Raw genomic sequence first — 18,554 nt, 5'->3', positions numbered from 1 at the left:
CAGAAAGCCCTGAATTATGGAAAGGCCGCCTCCCATAGACTCAATTTTATCCATATAATTAAAATTTTTAAAAACAATTTCCTTTTTCTCTGTAATAATAAAACAGTAGCTTGTACTTGATCCCAACTAAGATATAATTAATCCTTATTGGAAGCAAAACCAGCCTATTGGTTTTTTTTTAATGTTTACATGATTTTCTAGTAGACTTAAGGCATGAAGATCCAAATTACGGAAAGATCCCTTATCTGGAAAGCCCCAGGTGCCGAGTATTCTGGATAATAGGTCCCATACCTGTATATCCTTCTATTTCCCCTTGTTTTCTCATCCTGTTCTCCCGGTTCTGACATTCTCCTTCCTGTATCCCTCAAAAACTACCCAGGTGAACAGGAATACAAACGCAGAATCACATGGGATCTATATAAAGATTGGAGTAAAACATTACTGGTGAAGTTGCTCATAGCAACCAATCATCAATTAGATTTCAGCAGTTAGAATCAGAAGCAAAGATCTGATTGGTTGCTATGAGCAGCATCACCCCGGCAGTGTTTCACTCTGAAAAGTAAAATACTGTACCTTTTATACCTAGAAGTCTACAATCCAAATGGATGTCACATTACTGACTTCCCCTTTATTCTCTGGTCACTGTCTGTCAATCAAGCTGTGTTTTGCCCAGAGGCAGCTCTTGATTGGTTTGTGATGGGAAGGAGGGGGGACACAGAAACTGACAGTTCCCCCTCCTTCTTCTTCTTGTTACACAGAAGTGTCTGTTCAAAACAATCCAGGACCTGGCGTCTTTATAAATATTTAGAGGCACATTGGGGCATGATCTGGTTACACACACACTGAGAGCTTATTTACACTGTGTGTGTGTATATATATATATATATATATATATATATATATATATATATATATATATACACATAGACCTTATATCTGTGGCTCTCAATCTGTCACTAAACTACAATTCCCAGCATCCCTGCTAAAGCCAAAAAGCTAAATTAAAATTATTTTAGTTCTTGGAAACCAGTAGCCCTCTAGATGCAGTTAAGCGCCAGCTCCCAGCATTCCAGAAATGTTAACTGCTGATTGGCTGCTACATGCGCATATACCTGATGATGTCATCATTTGTTATCAAGTCTTTAATTAATGTCAAAGTGAAGCTTGGCCACAGCAGCACTCTGTACCTTCAAGAACAGGCTCCTTAGCTGTCAGTTTTGTTCCCTTTGTGTCCATGGAGTCTATATATATATATATATATATATATATATATATATATATATATATATATATATATATATATATATATATATATATATATATATATATATATATATATATATATATATATATATATATACACAGTATGTAATATATACTGGGTGTGTGTGTCTCTCTCTCTCTATATTACAGTTTTATACTGCATTTCTCTATATACAGTATGTGACACTTGATAAAGGGTCAACATGGATCCGAAACATGTCGTGTAGTAGCCTTGAATAAATATAATCACAGCATAATTTGCTACTTTTGAGTGCTCTCCTCATTCTTGGAAATTGCTAAGTGTATATCGGATAGCGGTGTACCCGTGAAGGATTTGATGCATTCGACTATACACCTGAGGCAGTGCGGGGAACGTTCTTATTAATTCAATATGTACACTGTGTATTTCTCTCTCTCTCTCTCTCTCTCTCTCTCTCTCTCTCCCTCTCTCTCTCTCTCTCTCTCTCTCTATATATATATATTGTGTCTATATATCTATACTGTGTGTATCTATATATGTAAACAGTGTGTGTGCCAGAAATCTCAGTGTTTAAGCATGACATGGTCCTGTCCATACAATTTTGGATAGTGGTCCTGCTCCCCCAGGGGCCAAATTACAGGAAAGTAGATGGGCAGAGCTAGAAACCCAGGTTGGGAAACTTGGCTATAGCTGGATGAGAATGAGTATGAGAATGGCTGCTATATCTGGATTTATTTTGGGCAAAGTGGGGCCTAACTGAACTTGACCACAAGGCCAATGCTGAACCAAGAGATTCTGAAGACTCCTGATATAAAGGAATGGCTGACATGGCCCCCATATGAAAAAGACACCCGTCTGCAAATAGCACCCCCCCCACTGAACCCCCAGATCTGAGAAAACCCATTAAAAACACATTAATCAGTTATTAGTGCTGCTCCAGCAGACTTCTGCACTGAAATCTGTTTTTCAAAAGAGCAAACAGATTTTTTTATATTTAATTTTGAAATCTGACATGGGGCTAGACATATTGTCAATTTCCCAGCTGCTCCCAGTCATGTGACTTGTGCTCTGATAAACTTCAATCACTCTTTACTGCTGTACTGCAAGTTGGAGTGATATCACCCCCCTCCCTTTCCCCCCTAGTAGCCTAACAACAGAACAATGGGAAGGTAACCAGATAACAGCTCCCTAACACAAGATAACAGCTGCCTGGTAGATCTAAGAACAACACTCAATAGTAAAATCCAGGTCCCACTGAGACACATTCAGTTACATTGAGTAAGAGAAACAACAGCCTGCCAGAAAGCAGTTCCATCCTAAAGTGCTGGCTCTTTCTGAAATCACATGACCAGGCAAAATGACCTGAGATGCACCTACACACCAATATTACAACTAAATACACTTGTTGGTTCAGGAATGAAATTTTATATTGCAGAGTGAATTATTTGCAGGGGAGGAGGGACCCGACTAAGGGTATTCGTGTGGAAGAGGTAATTGCCTGGTGCCCACTTCACGTTTGCAATTTAAGCATGTGCCTCTTCTGCCTTTTCCTAGTTCCAACTCTGCATTAAAGTCACTGCACGTTGCTGTTTATGTAAATGCCATTTGCATTGTGGTTTACTGCAGTTCATCTGGGGGTCTATAGTTGCGGATATGGAAGGGCCACATTTCCAAAACAAGCAGATAAGTGAATATGGTGATCATGAGACCCTAATGAAGATGCAGGGCTGTAATGTAATAAACTGCATGTCAAAGGGAAACTCCATGTAAAAATAGTTTTATCTAAAAAGAATTCTAAACAGCATTCCAATATAATAGCTTTAAACATTTTATCACTTGTCTATTCTGTGGTTCTGGCTCTTGAAATAATATAGCAGAAGTCAGCTTTGCACTCCCCCCGCCCCCCAGTGCCTTTTGCTACATTGTTTCATGAGTCAGAACCAGTAGTGCAGAGACTATAGCGGACACCCAGACAGATTGTAGTGTCAACAGCAAGTCCATTTACAAAAATGACTTGGGAATGTCTGTATATTAGAATGCTATGCTTACATTTTTTTTTATTTTTCCACTAATGGATTTTGGGTGGATTTCCCCTTTCTAGTTATTATTTTTTACATGTAAAAATATTGAAAAACAAAAGAATTCTAAGCAGCTTTCCAATACACAGTGAAACCTCAATTTTACATGCCCTGATTTTAAGTTTTCCCTCATTTTACATTGTTGTTTTGTGGTCCCACCTATATATTAGGCATAATACATTTCCCTGATTTTACATTTTCCTGGATTTTACACCCCTGAAAAACATAAAATGGGGGTTCTACTGTAATAGCTTTAAACATTTTATCACTTGTCTATTTTGTGGTTGACTCTTGAAATAATGAAGCAGGTCAGCTCACCCCCCCGTACCTTTTGCTACATTGTTTCATGAGTCAGAAGCAGTAGTGCAGAGGCTATAGCAGGCACCAGAGCAGTGGTCCCCAACCAGTAGCTCGCGAGCAACATGTTGCTCACCGACCCCTTGGATGTTGCTCCCAGTGGCCTCAAAGCAGGTGCTTATTTTTGAATTCCCAGCTTCAAGGCAAGTTTTGGTTGCATAGAAACCAGGTGTTCTGCCAAATAGAGCCTCCTGTAGGCTACCAGTCCATGAAGGGACTACCAAACAGCCAACAACAACCCTTAATTGACATCCCCATGGAATTTTTCATGCTTGTGTTGCTCTCCAACTCTTTTTTACATTCAAATGTGGCTCACGAGTAAAAAAAGGTTGGGGACCCCTGCACCAGAGAGATTGTAGTGTCAATTTACAAAAATGTTGTTTTATTCCACTAACGGTTTTTGTGTGGATTTCCCCACTTACCTATATAGGCTTCAGTTCTGATTCTCCACACCCCCGTGTACCAGTGCTTGGGGTCCAAATGGTCTTTTTGTAGGGCCAGGAGATTGGGAGAGGGGGTTTGGCCCGGAAGGGGCCCATGAGGGCCGGGGCCCACCAGGTTTTTTCCCGGTGTCCCACCGGGCCAGTCCAACCCTGGGTGACATTGTGCTAGGCTAGGGGTTCGCAACCTTTTTTACCCTGAGCCACATTCACAAATAAAAAGAATTGGGGAGCAACACAAGCATGATAAAAGTTTATGGGGTGCCAAATAAGGGATGTGATTGGCTATTTGGTGGCCCCTATGTGGACTGGCAGACTACAGGAGACTCTGTTTGGCAGTACAGCTGGTTTTATACAACCAAAACTTGCCTCCAAGCCAGGAATTCAAAAATAATCACCTGCTTTGAGGCCACTGAGAGCAACATCCAAGGGGTCGGAGAGCAACATGTTACTCACGAGCTACTGGTTGGGGATCACTGACATAGGGATTGTGCAATCACAATGCTCAGCAGCAGATAAACAAAAGCCACGTGTCCCTGGGAGGAGCGTCTCACATTTCCGGCAACAAAGGCAGCAGCCCCAGCTATAAATAATGCAGCAGGGGAAGGAGGCGTCAGACACACAGCACTGAGCAGATCGCAGCAGCAACAGCTGGAGCAGCAAAAGTGCACAGACATTGTACCTACACAATCTGATTGGCCACTATGCCTTTCCTAGGACAGGACTGGAGGTCCCCTGGGCAGAGCTGGGTGAAGACTGGGGATGGCTGGAAGAGATTTCTAGAGGAGCACAGTCATTTTATCAGTGACATCCACAGGTGAGTGAGAGGCACAAATATAAATACAGGTGAATGAGTGGTACACATATATACACAGGTGAGTGAGGAGCACAAATATATACACATCCCTCTGCACTGCCACCCACAACTGCTGGGACACAGGGGGTTAATAGTTCAGGGTGGTCACATTGTCTGACCCCCCAAACACACACATACATACATACAGCAGTCCCTGTGCTTATAATAAAGATATAGCATGGCACACAAGGGGTTACTATTCAGTCTCCACGATGCTCTACAAACCCCTCCATACAGTCTTACCTGTAATAATAACAGTAACAATTTAGTCACCACAAGGCATTCATTTAGCTCTGGCATTAAACAGTTAAACCATATCCCATTGTAGTATATGGAATTTTATCGCGACCCCATTGTTTTCCCATCCTCGTTGCTGATCCCTTCAGTGCCAAGGTGCCTCAGGTGGGAAGGGAGCTCCGGTGCCTGTTGTTAATCCTTGAGCTTCTTCCCCCGGTGAAACTGATCCGTAGGGAATGTAAACAGCACTTGGCCGAGAGCTTTCCAGAGGGATCGACTTCCCCCTGCTGCCATCTGAACTGCTGGAAAAATACACTTTGTTTTTATTATTTATGCCTAGCATGTGACTTGGGTGCTGTCAGGTCCCTGCAGTGGGGGCTCCAGAGTCTGTTGGCAAGTAGCCTGGATACCTGACTCATTGCCCAGCCAGAGTGCACAACAACTAATGCGTCTGCTGCGGGGATACATATTCTTATTGTTCTGTCCAGGTGCTGAGCGAAATTCTGGTTGCACTACAACAATATAAATCAATGGACAGCACTCTAAAGTACCAATTAGTGATCTGTTTAAAGGGATTCTGTCATGATTTTTATGCTGTAGTTTTTATTTCTAAATGACACTGTTTACACTGCAAATAATTCACTCTACAATATAAAATTTCATTCCTGAACCAACAAGTGTATTTAGTTGTAATATTGGTGTGTAGGTGCATCTCAGGTCATTTTGTCTGGTCATGTGATTTCAGAAAGAGCCAGCACTTTAGGATGGAACTGCTTTCTGGCAGGCTGTTGTTTCTCCCACTCAATGTAACTGAATGTGTCTCAGTGGGACCTGGATTTTACTATTGAGTGATGATCTTAGATCTACCAGGCAGCTGTTATCTTGTGTTAAGGAGCTGTTATCTGGTTACCTTCCCATTGTTCTGTTGTTAGGCTGCTGGGGGGGGGGGTGATATCACTCCAACTTGCAGTACAGCAGTAAAGAGTGACAATTTTATCAGAGCACAAGTCACATGACTGTGGGAAGCTGACAATATGTCTAGTCCTATGTCAGATTTCAAAATTAAATATGAAAAAATATGTTTATTTATATAAACTATAGTAGTACTTATCTGTTATCTACTGTGTATCCTGTGCTTGAATGGCTGCCCCCATGGCTACACAGCAGCTTGTTTATATAAACTATAGTAGTACTTATCTGTTATCTACTGTGTATCCTGTGCTTGAATGGCTGCCCCCATAGCTACACAGCAGCTTGTTTATATAAACTATAGTAGTACTTATCTGTTATCTACTGTGTATCCTGTGCTTGAAATACTGCCCCCATGGCTACACAGCAGCTTGTTTATATAAACTATAGTAGTACTTATCTGTTATCTACTGTGTATCCTGTGCTTGAATGGCTGCCCCCATGTCTATACAGCAGCTTGTTTATATAAACTATAGTAGTACTTATCTGTTATCTACTGTGTATCCTGTGCTTGAATGGCTGCCCCCATGGCTACACAGCAGCTTGTTTATATAAACTATAGTAGTACTTATCTGTTATCTACCGTATCCCAGTTCTGTTATGGGCAGAGATGTCAAACAACTGATGTTTTGATGTCACTTTCCCTCTCATTGTGCAGGTTACTAAATGTCCAGGGAAAGACACATGGACAAACATAAATAAGGAGCAGGATATGTTCCTTGTAGTTTCTGTAAAAACAAAGTTCCGGAACCCTCGTTAGTGTTGCTGGCCACATGCCAAATTCTAAGTGTCAGTCATGTTGTGGATAAATGTGACCAATGTGAGTGTGTGGTGTTGCGCTTCAGTGTTTGTTTGTCCCATATTTCTTGTGAGGGATAAACACTAGGGGGGTCTGGAGTGACTGCTGCAAAACCATGTTGTATTTAAAGCTGCCGGGTTTATGTTAAGTGTAACACTTTGAAGTGTTAGCTGCTGGAAAGACAAACATTGAGCAGAGTAGATCCACATGAGTCTCCCAGGAACTCCCGGCAAGAGGGGCTCTTCTGATTGGACGTGCAGTGTGAGAAAAGGTCCCGTGGCCTGACCTGTACATTAGGATTTAGTCCCACATGAATCTAAAGGACAAACTGTGCCACTGAGGGTGCATAATGGGCACTTGACGTCACTTTATTAGTGTCCTTGTGTATCTCGTTTCGGGAAGTCATGTGGCTTTTGACATATATAACTATTGCTTCATTACGTGAGCTGTAATTAGGGAGCAGGTTTGCAAAACATGAGCTTAAAAGCATAGTTCAACTTTATGTTAACTCTTAGGGGCAGATTTATTAAATCATAAGTAAAACTTTAAAATAAGTGAATGTAAAATTGGTGATAGTGTTATTCTAAGCAATGTACATTCATTATTGATTTTTCTTTAATTCTAAAATTTTAAGGGATACATGTGCTGTTAATATGAATGAATTTTGTTACAACAGCACCACCTGCTGGTCAGTTTCTGACCAGTCTGACCACCAAGTAGTCAAGGAAGTTGTCAGGAGAAAGAAAGAGGCTGCTCTGATGTTCTTCTGCTTAGGAAAACAATAGAAACCTTTCTCACATATTTCCCTTCCATTATTTTTACTTCGGTGAAACCTTCCTGTCTGCGATGGGAATGGACAGATGACGCATTTCCGTGCATACGGCATAACCATAAGTGTAGTAGATAACGGTGGAAGTACCGCGCCTGAAAGGACACCGAAGTGGACATATTTTATCGTTAAATAAACGAGCGCACACCACTTGTTAGGGATGCACCGAATCCACTATTTGGGATTCGGCCGAATCCCCGGTGAAAGATTCGACCGAATACCAAACCGGATCCTAATTTGCATATGCAAATTTAATTTGCATATGTAAACAAGGGTCAGGAAAGGAAAAAGTGGAAAAAAATCTTCGTTTGTGACGAAAAGTCACGTGATTCCCCTACCCACCCTTAATTTACATATGCAAATTAGGATTCGGTTCGGCCAGGCAGAAGGATTCGGCCGAATCCAAATCCTGCTGAAAAAGGCAGAATCCTGGCCGAATCCCAAACCGAATCCTGGATTCGGTGCATCCCTACCACTTATGCCCCTACTGAAGCCGGTAACACGGCAAAATGCGTAGGGCGGCATAGGTGGGCGGTGGTGAGACCAGCTCTTACCTGTTCCCATCATCGACAGGCAGGTTTTGCCGAATGGGAAAGAATGGAAGGTAGGGGGGCTCTCAAAATTTATTGAACACACTCCAAATTGAAGTGGTTAAACACATACCGGCCAGACAGAAAATTAGTGTGCGTCCACTTTCCATCTCATACGTTTTTTTTAGTATATATGTTGATGTGCAGTGAGTTTGTATCATATTTTGTGGTGTGATGGTGCTGAACATTTGTTTTTCATCTAGTAGTTTTAACAAAGGTTATATTTTAATTTAGCTATGTTAGCTATATTTTTTTTTAACACAATCACTTCATTTCAGGGGCTCAAAAGCAATTGGACAATTGACTCAAAGGTTATTTCATGGGCAGGTTTGGGCAATTCCTTTGTTATGTCATTATCAATGAAGCAGTGAAATTGATTGGGAGGCGTTTCATAATGACCCAAAACATAGAGCCAAAGCAACCCAGGAGTTTATTAAAGCAAAGAAGTCAAATATTGTTGAATGGCCAAATCAGTCACCTGATCTGAACCCAATTGAGCTGCATTTCACTTGTTGAAGACAACAGATTTTTAATTTGTCCAATTCAGTGGCGTAACTACCGGGGGTGCAAAGGGTGCGATTGGGCCAGGGTCCATACCCCCTCAGGGCCCCCTGGCAGCGTGCGCGCCACTGGAATCCGGCTAGGAAACTGCGTACGGAGGGGGGCCCCACTTCGCGTCCCGCACCAGGGCCCGCCCCTCTTTAGTTACGTTCCTTGTCCAATTACATGTGAGCCCCTGAAATGAAGTGATTGTGTTAAAAAAAGGCTTTAGTTCGTCACATTTTTATGCAATCTTTTTGTTCAACCCTCTGAATTAAAGCTGAAAGTCTGTAGTTCAACTGCATCTGAGTTGTTTCATTTAAAATTCATTGTGGTAATGTACAGAAAGTTGTCTCTGTCCAAAGATTTATGGGCCTAACTGTATGTGCTCACTTTTTCTTGATTTCTGATAAAGGATAACGGATAAGTAACACAAAGTACTGATATATAAGATCACTGATAAGAGAGGTAATGTCTTTATTCCCCCTGTGTTGGGACCAATCAGTAACGGTCCTTTCCTCGCTGTTCCTGCAGCTATTGCAACACTGAGAATAATAAAGAGAACGTCCTGAATAATCTGAATTACGACATTGCTGTGAAAAAGAGGAGGAAGGATCTGTTAAACAACAACACCAAGATACAGTGTGAGTATCACTTTCTGCTCTCAAGGATCATAAGCTCACAGCATTTTACTACTTTCAAAGCGGGGCAGCTAGAGGGCTAGTTATGATAAGATTTGGGCAAACATTTATCTTGCCAACAAAACACTCTAAAGTAGCTCTAAAAGCACAATGTGTATCAGGAACTTCCTCTATGAAGTGATCTATGTGTGTGTGGCCCTTTAAAATGATCAGTTTAGAAGTTCAGCCTCTGCTCAGGGAAAAATGGACAATTGATGGACTGAGATGTTGTATCGGGTCATTGGAATTCCTTGGGCTGCTCTTCCCCTGGGTCACGGGTCCCCAACCTTTTATACCCATGAGCCACATTCAAATGTAAAAAGTCAGAGAGCAATATAAGCATAATGCAAAAAGTTCCTGAGGATCCCAATTATGGGCTAAGATTGGCTATTGGTAGCCCTATGTGGACTTGCAATCTACAGGAGGCTCTGTTTGACAGTACACCTGGTTTTTAAGCAACTAACGCTTGCCTTAAAGAGGTGGTTCACCTTTCAGTTAACTTTTAGTATGTATATATAGAATGGCCAATTCTAAGCATCTTTTCAATTGGTCTTCATTATTTATTTTTTTATACTTATATAAATTATTTCCCTTTCTCTTTTGACTGTTTTCAGCTTTCAAATGGGGGGTCACTGACCCCATCTAAAAACAAATGCCCAGTAAGGTTACAAAATGATTGTAATTGCTGCGTTGTATTAGTCATCTTTCTATTCAGGCCTCTCCTATTCATATTCTAGTCTCTTATTCATATCAATGCATGGTTGCTAGGGTATTTTGGAACCTAGCAGCCAGATTGCTGAAACTGCAAACTGGAGAGCTGCTGAATAAAAAGCTAAATAACTCAAAAACCACAAAGAATAAAAAAAAAACAATTGCAAATTGTCTCAGAATATCACTCTCTACATTATACTAAAAGTTAATTTAAAGGGGAACAACCCCTTTAATGCCATAAATTCAAAAATAAGCACTTGCTATTTAAGGTTATTTAAATAGCACCCACCACCACAGGGAATGCTTTGGGGGGGGGGATGTTACTCCCATTACTTACAGTATATGTCCAGCCTGCAGCCCCTATCCCTACCAGGTAGTTGATTTTCATCACTAGCCATAGGCTGCAGGTTAAATATGTTACTATTCAACTTGTATAAACAGAGAAGAAAGGGTCCAGCAATGTAAAAGTAACTCACCAAGTAGTGGAAGAGGCCCAGATACACTGCCCTGAGCCTTTGGCAAAGGTGAGCAGTCACAACCAGGAATTTGTACAGCAGGCACTCAAATAAAGGCAATTTTCCGACAGGCACTAGAACTCAGTACAATATATTTATTTTTAGGGATGCACCGAATCAACCAAATCCCCGAATCCAGTTTGGAAGATTCGTCCGAATACCGAACCCTAATTTGCATATGCAAATTGTGGGGAGGGCGGGATTTCATGCGACTTCTTGTTACAAAACAAGAAAGCAAACCAATTTTTGCACATGCAAATTAGGGGTGGGAGAGGAAAAAGTGGAAAAAATTGGTTTGCTTTCTTGTTTTGTAACAAAAAGTCGCATGAAATCCCGCCCTCCCCACAATTTGCATATGCAAATTAGGATTCGGTTCAGCCAGGCACAAGGATTCGGCCGAATCCTGCTGAAAAATTCTGAACCGAATACTGGATTCGTGCATCCCTATTTATTATGTCATCATCAGCCTTATGATGACATAATAAATATTTTTACTGAATTCTACTGCCTGGGAAGATTGCCTTTATTTGTGTGCCGGCTCTACAAATTGGTTGTAACTATTACACTTGTGCCCAGTTTATTACGGGATGAGATCCTGACTTTGCACCTGTTGTTATCTTTGTAACAGATCTCCACCAGGAGAAATGGATCTACGTGCACAAAGGGAGCACCAAAGAGGTAAGATTCTCCTTCTGTAATGTGATGTGAGCTCTCTGCTTCTCTGTACTCACTCATTAATGCAAGTGACCCTTAAATTGATACTTGTGCCTTGGTATGTTCAGCAATGCCTCCAGGCCCCCCATCCTACCTGAGTTAGACAATTGGGACTATCCCTTCTTAATAGAAATAAACGGGAGGTATTAAAGTGGACCTGTCACCCAAACATAAAAAGTGGTATAATACAATTTTTTTGCAAATTAAACATGAAAACCAAATTCTTTTTTTCCATTAAAGCATCCAAACCTGTTATAAAGGTGTTTAAATATCTGAGCTGTCAATCATATATTACCTGCCCTGTCTCTATGCCTGAGTCAATTACTTTCACTTTCCATTCGGCAATTCTTACATGTCACTGCCCTCCTTTCATTCCCCCCCTGGGCGACTAAGCCCCCCACCCCTCCTTTATAAGGTGAAAAATTACACTTTACATTTCAATAATTAGAAAAATGGTCACACATAGAAAATAGAAAGTTATTGGATAAAGTCATTATTTCTGGTGAAATACCGTATATACTCGAGTATAAGCCGAGTTTTTCAGCCCCCAAAATATGCTGAAAAACTCTACCTCGGTTTATACTCGGGTCAAGCGCAAAAACGGTCGCCGGCATCTAAGAATAGTCGCCAGCGCCTAAGAATAGTCGCCGGCATCCAAGAATAGTCACCGGCGTCCAAGAATAGTCTCCAAGAATATTCGCCGGCGTCCAAGAGTGGTCGCTCCAATGGGAGGAGAAACCCTCAATTTTTTGATTGAAACTTACCAGAAGCTGCTGCATTTCTCACCCTAGGCTTATACTCGAGTCAATAAACTTTCCCAGTTTTTGGAGGTAAAATTAGGTACCTCGGCTTATACTCGGACGGCTTATACTCGAGTATATACGGTAGTTGTCTGAAGGCAAACCACCACTTTAATAACAGTGTTCACAAAATGGCTCCTGCCTGCTTGCTGTGACTGTGTAAATACAAGACTGAAGGAAAAAAAAATGTAAATAATAAATGTAGTGTAAGGAAATTTTATTTTGCTAATAACATGATAGAAAATAATTTGGGATTATTTCTTAGGATGACAAGTCCCCTTTAAAGGAGAAGGAAAGGCATGTTTACTTGGGGGTGCCAAAAGTTAGGCACCCCAAGTGATTGTATTGACTTACATCCTGGGCCAGTGCTCCTATCAGGAGAAAACTGCACCAGCCCGGGGTTATTCCAGTGAGCACCACGGAGCGATCGGCTTCCTTCTTCTTCTTACGGCTGCGCATTCACAGTCAAGGGAAAAAGCTGAACTTGAACAAAGAAGTTGCCTATTTCGTTCTACTGCGCATGCGTCTGCCCTGGGAAATTTGAAGAGCGCAGAAGAGGATGGCTCTGTGGTGCTCGCTGGAAGAATCCCCCTGAAGAAAAAGGGGCACAGGACACAAAATATGTTGATCACTCACCACGTAGAACAGTAGAACAGTAGAACAGTAGAACAGGTGGTCTAAGTGCAGCAGCCTCTCAGCTTAGGGAGTGAATAAACCAGAAGCATACAAAAGTAGTATCAGACCAATGGATATATTGTTCCTTTTTTAATGAATATACAAGTATTATACTTTTAACTTTAATTTTGGCTGCCCTTGTGAAATCCTTTTGAGCGCCCAATATCCCTTTTCTTGTATGCTGCTCGCTGGAATAACCCCGGGCTGGTGCAGTGTGTAAGATAAGTAGATACAATCACTTGGGGTGCCTAACTGTTGGCACCCCCAAGTAAAAACACCGTTCCTTCTCCTTTAATACGTTTTTTTTTTTTTCACCCATTCATTTGAATATTCGCTCAATCTAATTCCTGTTCTTGTGGTTTTTAGAGGCACGGCTACTGTACCCTTGGGGAAGCCTTCAATCGCTTGGACTTTTCAAGTGCTATCCACGACTCCAGAAAGTTCAACTATGTGGTTCGGGTGAGTGTCCATTCCCAGCATGGTGTGTGTTTGTAAAGTGGTAAGAAAAAACACAAGGCTGGGTTGTTGGGGGGCACTGCCAGCTGAACATTTGCAGACCCGGATTTGTGGAAAGGCCACAAAGGTCTGGATTTAGGCAGGATTTTAGGGGGTGGCATGAGATATAGTACAAAGGCGAAGTAAAAATATATTTAAATACAATGGAATTGCTACTGATCTGGCCAAATTAACTAATAAAAAAACAGAGAAAAAGTGATCATTACTTTGTAACGAATACCCCCTGTTTTTGTAAACATTTGCATAGATACTGCATTAATTATGAGACGGGACAGGGAATGTGCATTGATCAATTTCCCCTGCTTTTTCTTTGTTTATAGTTCATTTGGACAGATCAGTAGTATTTCCGTTGTTTTTAATATAGTTTTAATTAGCCTTGGAGTGCTCCCCTTTTTTTGCATTTTGTATTGTAGCAGTTATTCTGCCGGAATTCTAGCAGTTATGCTGCAGGCCAAGCTTCCATGTGATTGTAGTACCCCTACACCCGTCCCTATAAATGGTGGTCCCACAGCTTTTAAAAATGGTGTTGGTTTGGGCAGTCTCTCTCTTTAAAAGGAGAATTCAACCCCTTATTAAAAAAAACCCTACCCTCCAACATTACATAGACCCCCCCTCCCTCCTAGCCTAGATGCCTACTACCCGGGGTAAATGCCCCTAACTCTTTACTTACCCATACCTCCCAACATTTTGGAAGTAAAAAGAGGGACAAAAATTTTTTTTCCGCATGTAGCGCAGCAATTTTTAGACCACGCCCCTTTCTGTGGCCATACCCCCTAATTACCATGTTTGTTTTACAAAATTTGGCAGATTATGAAAGTTCGAAAATATTTCTCCTTATCTAAACTGTGTTTTTGTGTCTCAAAATTGTTACAAAGTATCTTATTTGCACCTGTGGCTGTTCTGGGCTCTCTGCTAAAAGCCAATTAAGTTAGAAACTTTGTTTCTTTTTCTGGCTGTTCAGTGCAGAGAAAAGAGGGACTTTCCAGTACAAATGAGGGACTGCGGGTTGAGCTGTCAAAAGAGGGACTGTCCCTCCGAAAAAGGGACAGTTGGGAGGTATGCTTACCCCTCGGGGCAGATTCAGGGCATCGGAGTTCGCAGCAGCCATCTTCTTCGGTAAATAGTTAGGGACCACCACATGGGGTTTACCTTGACATGGTATGATGGCTTACCAATTGTATGATCATAACTTTGTAAATAAAAACCCCTGTTGTAAAAACATGCACTTGCATAGATATTGGATTACTTTTGAGTAGGGATGCACCGAATCCACTATTTTGGATTCGGCCAAACCCCAGAATCCTTTGTGAAAGATTTGGCCGAATACCGAACTGAATCCGAATCCTAATTTGCATATGCAAATCAGTGAGGGGGAGGAAAAAATAGAGGCTCACACGAAGTGCGTGGCTAAAAAATGTTTTACTTCCTTGCTTTGTGACGACAAGTCACATGCTTTTAAAGATTCGGATTCGGTTCGGCCAGGCACAAGGATTCGGACGAATCCTGCCCAAATACCGAACCAAATCCTGTATTTGGTACATCCCTACCTATGAGACAGGGGAGCAGGGAATGTGCATTGATCAATCCCCCTTTTTTTCTCTATGAGATATTATCGTTTTTAAAAATCTCCCTTGTGCTGATTCCAAGCCCTCTGGACCCAATGATGAAACTTTGCACATGTGCACGAATGAAGGGGAGGGGACAGGGGCACCCACAGTATAAATCCAGCCCTGAACATTCGGATGGACATACAGTAGGTTGACAATTGCTGTTCAGCCTGAACATGTAGTGCTGTATAAGGCTGTTGTGACTTAGGCTCTCAGTATTGGGCAGATGGGGCACAAAGCAAGTTCCCCTTTAATATTCACCCTGCTACAGAAATTACAACAGGTGACCTGCAGAAAATGTTGTTTGTGTAGCTGCAAAACCAGGCGTCTGAGTGCACCAGCCTTAGAACTTGAACTTCATAACTATTGTTTTACTGTGATTCCCAGCATCTCCGTGCGCTTGCATATAAATCATGCGAAATGTGATTATTTGGCTCCGGGGAACATAAAACCTTGCAATAATATTTACCTTTAGTCCTGGCAGGCTTGAGGAATACATGATTTGCGTATTGTCTTAATGCAGCATTGGCAAAAGTAAAAGCTTGTGAGTTATCCAAACACTGATCCAAAGCAAAGGATCCCATGAGCCTCTGGCAACAGCACAAAAGCCAAAGACTGAATCAATCACACTAAGGGGCAGAGCAAGGCTTCATCATGTTGTGCTGGTGTTTTCATCAGTTTAAAGGCAAACACCTATTAAATCAAAATCGTTCACAACTAATTTGCATTTCATTTACATGCATGCTACACGCTACAGAACCGCCTCGTACAGCCATGAAGTATGCATATAAACGAATTGCTCCTAATCCATGCAAGATAACAATATGGCTGAATCAAGCCTATGCCTTTAAAGGGCATGTAAAGTCTAAAATAGAATAAGGCTAGAAATGCTGTATTTTGCATATTAAATATAAACATGAACTTACTGCACCACAAGCCTAATCAAACAAATAATTTATGCTTTCAAAGTTGGCTACAGGGGGTCACCATCTTGTAACTTTGTTAAACATCTTTGCAAGACTAAGACTGTGCACATGCTCAGTGTGGTCTGGGCTGCTTAGGGATCGTCATAAACAAAGCTGCTTCAGTTCTGCATGGCTGGGAAGTAAGGCGGGGGCTCCCCCTGCTGTACATAAGTATGATTGTTTCCCTGCAGAGCAGTTAGGGACCGTCTGACAATTCCTATCCACAGCAGTAAATGAAGGGAGAATTTCACTGCATACAGTCAGGTTTCTTATAAAAATAATTTTTTTTATTAAAGTATATTGGAGATAGGTTTCTTTTTCATTTAAGAAAGTAAAAATGGGATTTTATTTTTCTGCCTTTACATGCCCTTTAAAGGAGAAGTAAAGCTTAACTAAAGAAGTAGCTAGAAATTTTGTACATGATGTTTTGTGCTTCTGTACCAGCCCAAGGCAACCACAGCCCTTTAGCAGTAAAGATCTGTGTCTCCAAAGATGCCCCAGTAGCTCCCAATCTTCTTTTCTGCTGATTCACTGCACATGCTCTGTGCTGCTGACACTTGGATGCTTATAGCGTGATCACTCCCCATATCTTTATGAGGGCAAAGAAGACGAAAAAGAAAAAGTAGAAGGTGATATGGAAAGAGAGTAGAATAGACAGAGTGAGTGAAGGGTGGAGGAAAATTAGTCTGAAGAGTGGGCCTGTCCTTTAAGGAAATCTTAAGCTGGCCATAGATGCAAAGATCCGATCGTACGAATCATCGTACGATCGGACTTTCCCATCTCCCGACCCGCCACTAACCTTTCAGATCAAAGTCTTACCAGTCAGATTAGTTAAAGAACAGATCAGCAATGTTCTGCCCCTGACAGCAATCGTACGATATCTATGTCCAACCAAAGCTGGTGACAGTCTCCCACTGAAAATCGTACGATCGGCAATACACGCAGAGATATTATCGGCAGCCGACAGGAATTTTCTAACCTGTCCAATCGACCCAACGACCGATCTCCGCCGGACGAAAAATGTCGGGACTCTCCACACACGTTCCGAAAATCGTACGAATCCTCGATTCGTACGATCAGATCTTTGCGTCTATGGCCAGCTTTAGGCTAAAGGACCACCCCATAGACCCCCAACCTGTAGAAGTAAACCTTCACCTGCGTGTTTTTATTATTCCATTGTCCAGGGTCATCACATTGCATACAAGTGGGCAGCCCTGTCGTTTCATTTTTGTCACTACCATAATCCCCCCTGGGACCGACAACATTCTCTTAAAGGGGTTGTTCACATTTAGTATGATGTAGAGAGGGATATTCTGAGACAATTTGCAATTGGTTTTCATTTTCTATTATTTGTGGTTCTTGAGTTATTTAGCTTGTTATTCAGCAGCTCTTCAGTTTGCAGTTTCAGCCATCTGGTTACTATGGTCGAAATTCCCCTAGCGACCATGCATTGATTTGAATAAGAGACTGGAATATGAATCGGAGAGGGACTGAATAGAAGGATCAGTAATAAAAAGTAACAATACATTTGTTGCCTTACAGAGCGTTTGTTTTTTTTAGAAGGGAATCAGCGACTTCCATTTGAAAGCTGCAAAGAAAAAGGCAAATAACTATAAGGGGCCGATTCACTAAGGGTCGAATATCGAGGGTTAATTAACCCTCGATATTCGACTGGGAATTAAAATCCTTCGACTTCAAATATTGAAGTCGAAGGATTTAGCGCAGATCAGACGATCGAAGGAATAATCCATCGATCGAACGATTAAATCCTTCGAATCGTTCGATTCGAAGGATTTTAATACAACGATCGAAGGAATATCCTTCGATCAAAAAAACTTAGGAAAGCCTATGGGGACCTTCCCCATAGGCTAACATTGAATTCGGTAGCTTTTAGATGGCAAACTAGGGGGTCGAAGTTTTTTTTAAAGAGACAGTACTTCGATTATCGAATGGTCGAATAGTCGAACGATTTTTAGTTTGAATCCTTCGATTCGAAGTCGAAGGTCGAAGTAGCCCATTCGATGGTCGAAGTAGCCCAAAAAACATTTCGAAATTCGAAATTTTTTTACTTTGAATCCTTCACTGGAAATTAGTGAATCGGACCCTAAGACTATAAAAAATAAATAATGAAAACCAATTGAAAAGTTGCTTAGAATTGGTCGTTCTGTTACCTTAAGGTTAAGGCCACACGAGGAGATTTTGCCGCCTGGCGACTAATCGCCTCGTCTTTTGAGCGGCTATCTCCTTGAACTGCCTCATCGTTCACTGAGGCAACTTTGGGCGACAATTGAAAACGCATCGCCGCATGTGCATTAGCGCAGGCGACTTTTCATTCTAGCCTATGGGGGAAAACGCTGAGGCAGTTCGGGGAGATAGTCGCTCAAAAGATAAGGCAATTAGTCGCCAGGCGACAAACTCTCCCCGAATCTCCAC

General features: G+C 41.6%; 1 protein-coding gene across 1 annotated transcript in view; it reads left to right on the top strand.

Annotated features, from left to right (window-relative positions):
* Positions 1 to 4,703: 4,703 nt before the first annotated feature.
* Positions 4,704 to 18,554, top strand: part of fbxo32.S (F-box protein 32 S homeolog) — a 29,598-nt gene continuing 15,747 nt past the window's right edge. The window contains exons 1-4 of the mRNA XM_018223935.2: positions 4,704 to 4,935; positions 9,473 to 9,582; positions 11,473 to 11,522; positions 13,400 to 13,492. Coding sequence (XP_018079424.1) covers positions 4,823 to 4,935; positions 9,473 to 9,582; positions 11,473 to 11,522; positions 13,400 to 13,492 — 366 coding nt within the window. The 5' untranslated portion in view covers positions 4,704 to 4,822. The remainder of the gene's footprint in view (positions 4,936 to 9,472; positions 9,583 to 11,472; positions 11,523 to 13,399; positions 13,493 to 18,554) is intronic.

Source organism: Xenopus laevis, chromosome 6S (genome assembly GCF_017654675.1).
Source record: "Xenopus laevis strain J_2021 chromosome 6S, Xenopus_laevis_v10.1, whole genome shotgun sequence".
NCBI classification, from domain to species: Eukaryota; Metazoa; Chordata; class Amphibia; order Anura; family Pipidae; genus Xenopus; species Xenopus laevis.
The sequence above is the reverse complement of the archived record's forward strand: the minus strand, read 5'-3'. Positions and strand labels throughout refer to the sequence as shown.